Here is an 8252-nt window from a genome sequence, read left to right as displayed (position 1 = left end):
GCTCCCTGGTATACAGAAAATACCCGAGCTCTGAAGCAAGCTTCCAGAAAATTGGAACGGAAATGGCGCCACACCAAACTGGAAGTCTTCCGACTAGCTTGGAAAGACAGTACCGTGCAGTATCGAAGAGCCCTCACTGCTGCTCGATCGTCCTATTTTTCCAACTTAATTGAAGAAAATAAGAACAATCCAAAATGTATTTTTGATACTGTCGGAAAGCTAACTAAAAAGCAGCATTACCCAAGAGAGGATGGCTTTCACTTCAGCAGTAATAAATTCATGAACTTCTTTGAGGAAAAGATCATGATCATTAGAAAGCAAATTACGTAACTCCTCTTTAAATCTGCGTATTCCGCCAAAGCTCAGTTGTCATGAGTCTGCACAACTCTGCCAGGACCTAGGATCAAGGGAGACACTAAAGTGTTTTCGTACTATATCTCTTGACACAATCATGAAAATAATCATGGCCGATAAACCTTCAAGTTGCATACTGGACCCTATTCCAACTAAACTACTGAAAGAGCTGCTTCCTGTGCTTGGCCATCCTATGTTGAACATAATAAACGGCTCTCTATCCACCGGATGTGTACCAAACTCACTAAAAGTGGCAGTAATAAAGCCTCTCTTGAAAAAGCCAAACCTTGACCCAGAAAATATCAAAAACTATCGGCCTATATCGAATCTCCCATTCCTCTCAACAATTTTAGAAAAAGCTGTTGATCAGTCTGGTTTTAGACCCCATCATAGCACTGAGACTGCACTTGTGAAGGTGGTAAATTACCTTTTAATGGCGTCAGACCGAGGCTCTGCATCTGTCCCCGTGCTCCTAGACCTTAGTACTGCTTTTGATACCATCGATCACCACATTCTTTTGGAGAGATTGGAAACCCAAATTGGTCTACATGGAAGTTCTGGCCTGGTTTAGATCTTATCTGTCAGAAAGATATCAGTTTGTCTCTGTGGATGGTTTGTCCTCTGACAAATCAATTGTACATTTCGGTGTTCCTCGAGGTTCCGTTTTAGGACCACTATTGTTTTCACTATATATTTTACCTCTTGGGGATGTGATTCGAAAAGATAATGTTAACTTTCACTGCTATGCGGATGACACACAGCTGTACATTTCAATGAAACATGGTGAAGTCCCAAAATTGCCCTCGCTGGAAGCCTGTGTTTCAGACATAAGGAAGTGGATGGCAGCAAACGTTCTACTTTTAAACTCGGACAAAACAGAGATTCTTGTTCTAGGTCCCAAGAAACAAAGAGATCTTCTGTTGAATCTGACAATTAATCTTGAATGGGGTTCGTACAGTCGTCCTCAAATAAACTATGAAGGACCCCTGCGTACTCTGGACCTGGATCTCTCTTTGACGAACATAATATCAAGACTGTTTCGCAAAGACGGCTTTTTTTTTTTCATCTAAGTGTACATTGCAATAATCAGACAGAAATTTTCTGTCAATAATGCAGAAAAATGGTACCATGCTTTTGTTAGATTCTAGGTTAGAAATCTCTGCGTGATGCTCTACTTTCGGCTATCCGGATAAAGCATAAAATAACTTCAGTTATAGCTAGGTAATAGGCTGGCTAGAATCCTAACTGATAGAACACAAACAACCCAAAATGTAATACATAGTCTAACCATACCACGTGCTAGAGCTCCCTACACGGCTTCCTGTTAGGCAAATGGGCACTGATTTCAAAGTGTTTACTTGCTATCCCTATCCTAAAAGCCACATTAACTATGGGCTTTGCATCCCTACCAATCTCTTGCCCGATTTCAGCTACTGCCCCGCGTACATGATCCTCAACACCGATACGCTATCGAGGTCGAACAGAAGCGCCAGGCCTCCTATACTGTCACGCTAGAATTTCGGAAGCAAAGACAGCTAGAGCAGGGCAGCTCTCTCTACTAGGGGCTCCATTTTATCGGAATGGTTCGCTCACCATAGTTGGAGAACGCATGCTTCGGATCCTCAACACTTTAAAGTCTTTATTTGGAAGCAACGTCAGCATCTTCAGTAGTCCTATGATTGAGTGTAGTCTGGCCAGGAGTGTGAAGTGAAACGGAAAGGACACTTAGGCAACAAACCGCCCTTGGCTGTCTCTGCCTGGCCGTTTACCTTCTCCACTGGGATTCCTCTGGCTCTAACCCTATTACAGGGCTGATCACTGGCTTACTGTGACTTCTTCCATTCTCCCTAGGAGGGGTGCGTCACTTGAGTGGGTTGAGTCACTGACATGTCTTCCTGTCTGGGTTGGCGATCTTTGTGGCTATACTCGCCTTGTTCAGGATAGTAAGTTGGTGGTTGAAGATATCCTCTAGTGGTGTGGGGCTGTGCTTTGGCAAAGTGGGTGGGGTTATTTCCTGCCTGTTTGGCCTGTCTGGGGGTATCATCGGATGGGGCCACAGTGTCTCCTGCACCCTCCTGTCTCAGCCTCCAGTATTTTATGCTGCAGTAGTTTATGTGTCGGGGGCTAGGGTCAGTCTGTTTATACTGGAGTATTTTCCTGCTTATCTGGTGTCCTGTGTGAATTTAAGTATGCTCTCTAATTCTCTCTTTCTTTTTTCTCTCGAGGACCTGAGCCCTAGGACCATGCCTCAGGACTACCTGGCATGATGACTCCTTGCTGTCTCCAGTCCACCTGGCCATGCTGCTGCTCAGTTTCAACTGTTCTGCCTGCGGCTATGGACCTGACCTGTTCACCGGACGTGCTACCTGTCCAGACCTGCTGTTTTCAACTCTCTAGAGACAGCAAGAGCAGTAGAGATACTCAATGATCGGTATGAAAAGCCTACTGACATTTACTCCTGAGGTGCTGACCTGTTGCACCCTCGACAACCACGTGATTATTATTTTTGACCATTTATGAACATTTGAACATCTTGGCCATGTTCTGTTATAATCTCCACCCGGCACAGCCAGAAGAGGATTGGCCACCCTCATAGCCTGGTTCCTCTCTAGGTTTCTTCCTGGTTTTGGCTTTTTATGGGAGTTTTTCATAGCCTCCATGCTTCTACACCTGCATTGCTTGCTGTTTGGGGTTTTAGGCTGGGTTTCTGTACAGCACTTTGAGATATCAGCTGATCTAAGAAGGGCTATATAAATACATTTGATTTGATTGGAAGTAAAAAAAGAAATACAGAAATAAAAAGAAAAGAACTGGAAAAGAAATAGAGCCAGCTGCAGAGGCCTAAAGTGATCCTCAAGCTGCAACGGGGTAAAACCCAGACTGAAGACAACAGCCATCTAGATGGAAGGGGGCTCTGCCAGTACGTCAGATAAATTGTCTATCAGCAAGGGATAAAAGAGAACAGCCAGCCAGATGGAATGAGGAAGCTCAACCTGTACCTCAGGGGAGTCTGGCAGGGGACAGAAGAGAACAGCCAGCCAGATGGAATGAGGAAGCTCAACCTGTACATCAGGGGAGTCTAGCAGGGGACAGAAGAGAGCAGCCAGCCAGATGGAACGAGTAGGACTCAACTACAAATCCAAACGATTCTTCAATATCCCTCCCAGCCAGAAGAAGTCGAGAATCATTGATATTTACTCATATGAATTTGCACCCAGCCACATAGCCAATCACATATACACACACAAGCACTAACAACACTTGCTTTTAAGTTTAGGTTTGCAGCATCTATTAGTTTGAAAATACARTTTTACATTAACCACACACAGTCAGTGTYTAMTATTTGTATTCATATTAGTGTGTTTTATGGTACATCGGAGCTGTGACTGATCATTCATCTGATATATATTTATCTTTAGTAGGCCTACTCTAAAAGTAAAGAGTAAAATTATGGTAAGGGTAGTCACCATCCAAAGCCAACTATTTCATACATACGGCTGCCATTGATGATGGTTGAGCTGGCAGGAAGTGACATGACCTCGGTTACTGGGAGGGTGACGGCTTTGGGGGTGTGGTTCCTTCTCGCCGCTGTAAGGTAAGAGATAAGCCATCCATTAGGACTGTCAGCAATGTGTGACTGCTGTGTGCCCTTWCTAATTAATCCAGGAAATAAACTTCKGATCATGCTTGTAAAAACCCTTGTGTTTGTGACTGTACCAGTTTGGGTCTCTGGGCCAACGGAGGCTACCAGCTCCACTGTGTCCCTGGGCAACGTTAGRTCTACAGGATTGTCAGATTATACAGAGACAAGAGATTGAGAATAAAACAAGAAAATATGAGATAGAAACAGGTTATGTAACAGGGYGAACAAAGAATATMAAAGACTACCTACAATCACCAATAAAGGTTGAAACCATCCAATGAACAAAAAGCTATTGCAGTACCTGTCTGTGTGGATGTGGTCAGGGGTACAGTACTGGACAGATGAGATGGGGCTTTAMTYGGATGGGAAGTCCTTATTTGGCTCGGTTGGGAGGAGTGAACACTGTCATTCTGTGGTTTGGGCGTGAATGTTGGCCCTGAGCTGGCCAAGGATGTGTTCTGTAGTTCACTATCCTACAATGAAAACAACAGAAAATACATMACTATTCGTATTAGTAAATGAAGACTCTCTAATATAGAATCTGTATGGCTCATTCACAAATTAACACTCTCTCCAAATCCCCCTCCTGGGAATGGCTGACAAGCCTACATTAGCAAGAGAAGCTATATGGATTACACTATGTCCTATCCTCAAAGGATACGTGAAGGTCAGGTGCGCTGAGTGAATATGACTACAGAACAGTTGAGTCAGCAAAATGCCACTGTAATAACACACACACACATATATGCAGACTGTCAGCTGGGTGACCGCTTATCATACCTCAGGGAAGTAAGCCTATTTAAAATGTTCCAGCTGTCCTTACAGGAGATATTTCCAACTGTCTGCCTTAATTTTAGACTGCTTTTTCATGGCCAGTTTGTTCACTAATTGTGAGCTATCTAAATCCTAATCACTGTATTGGATCAATGGAACGTAGAACATCTATGTAACTCCGTATCATTTCCATCATGTCCTGACAAACATGTGGTCCTCACACTGCCTGCAACCCTATCCATGCCATCATTTCTTGTTGCGTCATGATTCCTGCCCATTGTTCCATCTGACACTTACTTTCTTGTTTTCAGGTGTATCGCCAGACGTGGGGTCACCGGGGGGTGCCCCCTGGTTGACTGTCGCCCCAGTGGAAGGACTGGGCAGGCTACCCTCAGCCCCTTCTGTTGCAAATCTCAGCCCCTCTAACCTGCCTTCACTTTCCGATAGGTTGAAACCATCCCTCCCTTCCAATCCTGCAGGCCAATCTGGAAGATCCCCACCGTTATCCTCAGGGCCAAGTTCACTCTCAGGGTATTCCAAATCCATCCCACCTGGGTCACCAAAATCCGTCTGGGGCCCATCTAACAGGGCTAGGTCCTTCAGGGCCTCCACGTCCCCAGAGGGGCGGGGCCTCCAGCGACTGGGGTAGGGCTCCCCCCTGACCAGAGACTGAAGCAGCAGGGAATGGGGGGGTCCTCTCTGCAGGAAGGCCATATAGGAATCAGCTCCAGGTCTCTGTCTGGGCTGACAGTTCTCCCTCTGCTGGCAGCTGAGGATGTAGCAGCGACGCTCAAACAGCCAGGCCAGGTTACAACCYGGCACATCACAACASGCCRCGGCACACTGCGCKAGAGATGACACGTCRGGCACCCGCAYGATATTGCTGCTCCTCAGGGCCGGGGAGACCACAGCCTCTGAGTAGGTCGCACCCTGCCAGCACTGTGACGCCTCTGCAGCTATGGTACAGAGCACAGAGATATATGGTAAAACAGCTTTTGCTTATACTTTGCTTATATTTAGTAAAGGTCAGCAATAAAATCAGAAAGAGTCACCTTCCAACATGCTCCACTAAGGCGTCAACCAGATGGAACCATTAAACGGAGGGAAACTAGCATGAATTGTTCAGCGATCACTTCGCTGATACTGTGAGCCTAGGTATACTCACATCTTAGCTCTCAACAATATCCTCTGATAACATAGGGAAAAGGCATCAGCTGCTTTCTTTGTGTCACAGTGGAGAGTGTACGATAATGAATAAATGGACTCAATAACAGCAAACGTAATTCTTCTGCTGCTCTCATAAGGGGATATTGAGTGCACAAGCAGATCCTGGTAAACATCACCCAAATATACTGCCACTCTTAGAATGAATCAATAAGCTTTTTGGAGGTACTTAAAGGGCACATTTGGGTTCATTATCCTGTTATTAATTGTTCATTTTAACCCCCGAAAAGCATCTCTTGTGAAACCATTGTCTTTTTGACAACATGGGAATCAGAAACTCAATACAAACATGACTTCTATTTGTTAACTTTATGCTACAATACAAGTATACAACATAGAACACCCAGCAAAAATATTCATTTAACATGAGGTACATTCACAAGAATGTCATTTTAAAGATGTCCCCTAACCTTCCATATAGTGCAGGATGAGACAGAGAAGCAGGTGAGCTCCTGTCTGCATGATGCACCGGACAGACTGATCTAAACCTGGAACACAGAAGAAATCACAGACACATTACTCATTGTCCCAGATATTAATAATAATAATAATCACACATCACCTACTGTATCTACCAATGACCACTTTGATACTCACTCACAAAAGCAACATGGACTCTCCTACCCASAGAGAATGACCGTCAGTATCCTCCTGCCTCATGTTGAGTGGATCGTGTGTGACTCCGTGTAAAGCCACATGCTACCTTGGCAAGGATGACACAGCACCGRTCTCTGCCCATACCTTCCATGGTGGACTCTACTGGTGGGAACCTGTTACTACTGTCACCATACTGTGTGCTTACTGGTRTGTTGCTTCTGCTTACTGTGTAGGTAAACAATGATCATATATTTAAGTTGTTTCAGCTAATTGTTAAGGGTAGTGGTTAGGATAAAGTGTGATTCTAATATAGGGCTACAGATCAAGGGTCACTGTTGGTCACTGTATTTGAACTCAGGACAAAGCATTGAATTTGAACTCAGGSTTGATCCCCATTATCTGTCCTTTTGCATACCATGCTGAGAAAGTCACTGAATAAGCTGACACCATAGAAGGCTCTCTAAATAACAAATGAATTAACCAATTACTTAATCATGAGTAAACCTAACATATTGGTAATGTGTGGTCGCACTAAAACACTACATCCAATAAAGTCAACAAGCTGATTTCCTTTACTTTCTCCCGATCCACATCCCTTGTATTATAAAACGCTGTTCRAGCACCATGGACAGCAACTGAGGGAAGGTGGAGAAAAAAGGTTTCATGAGGTATTTGATGATGACGCAACCAACTGTTTTCTAGACTGGGGTCTGCAACACAGTATTCTAGAAGCTAACGTCATTAGCCTACTAACCTCACGGTTGTTGAGGGGATAACATGGTTAGAATGTGTAGCCTACAACAAGATATCGAATTTAAATAGATACTACCGAGCAAGCTAAGCAGTTCAACTATTCAAAGCCCTCCATTACTCACTGCTCATACAGCACTTACGAAAGATGTAGCTACACGTGAGACACTCACCAAGGATGAAGGGTGCAACAATGTATCCAAATAGCGGTAGAAGTGAAAGTCGTTGTTCCAGTCGATAAGACAAATTATGCTTGCATTTTGTAGAGAGGGTGTAAATTCCCGGCGCTCACACAATGTGCAGTCGAAATACGCCTAGCTCGGCTGGGTTGCTACAGTCTTGTTCACGCCAGCTACTGCACCATCCTTCTCCACTGTTCCCCTGCTGCTGTTACCGGTAGACATCCTTTGTAGCTCTTTTGGGCGCAGCCGACTGGGTGGTGGTAGGTCTCGAGAGGCAATTTGCTCTGCAGCTGAGCAAAATTAGTGCGCACTGATATTCGGGGAAAAGCTGCTCATGTCATGCTGCTCACCATCCCTGACTGGCCTCGGTGGCTTGCCTTCCATGCAAGGGGAGGAAGTGTCGCCAGCTGGATATATCAYGGGAGGGAGACGATATATCTTCAATATATAGTACCAGTCAAAAGTTTGGACACACCTACTCATTCAAGGGTTTTTCTTTATTTTTTATTATTTTCAACATTGTAGATTTATAGGGAAGACATCAAAACTATGAAATAATACATGGAATCATGTAGTAATCAAAAAAGTGTTAAACAAATCAAAATATATTTTAGATTCTTCAAAGTAAATAAKATTTGCCTTGATGACAGCTTTGCACACTCTTGGCACATTCTCTCAACCAGCTTCACCTGGAATGATTTTCCAACAGTCTTGAAYGAGTTCCCACA

At 44.3% G+C, this 8252-nt stretch overlaps 1 protein-coding gene across 1 annotated transcript in view; it reads right to left on the bottom strand.

The window, feature by feature from the left end:
* LOC111958744 (uncharacterized) overlaps positions 1-7930 on the bottom strand; it is a 15103-nt gene extending 7173 nt beyond the window's left edge. The window contains exons 1-6 of the mRNA XM_023979994.2: positions 7516-7930; positions 6406-6483; positions 5069-5727; positions 4299-4470; positions 4072-4134; positions 3822-3942 (exon numbers count right to left, since the gene is read on the bottom strand). Of these exons, the coding sequence (XP_023835762.2) occupies positions 3822-3942; positions 4072-4134; positions 4299-4470; positions 5069-5727; positions 6406-6457 (1067 nt within the window). The 5' untranslated portion in view covers positions 6458-6483; positions 7516-7930. The remainder of the gene's footprint in view (positions 1-3821; positions 3943-4071; positions 4135-4298; positions 4471-5068; positions 5728-6405; positions 6484-7515) is intronic.
* Between the last annotated feature and the right edge of the window lie 322 nt (positions 7931-8252).

The sequence above is a fragment of the Salvelinus sp. IW2-2015 genome, linkage group LG35 (genome assembly GCF_002910315.2).
Source record: "Salvelinus sp. IW2-2015 linkage group LG35, ASM291031v2, whole genome shotgun sequence".
Taxonomy (NCBI): Eukaryota; Metazoa; Chordata; class Actinopteri; order Salmoniformes; family Salmonidae; genus Salvelinus; species Salvelinus sp. IW2-2015.
The sequence above is the reverse complement of the archived record's forward strand: the minus strand, read 5'-3'. Positions and strand labels throughout refer to the sequence as shown.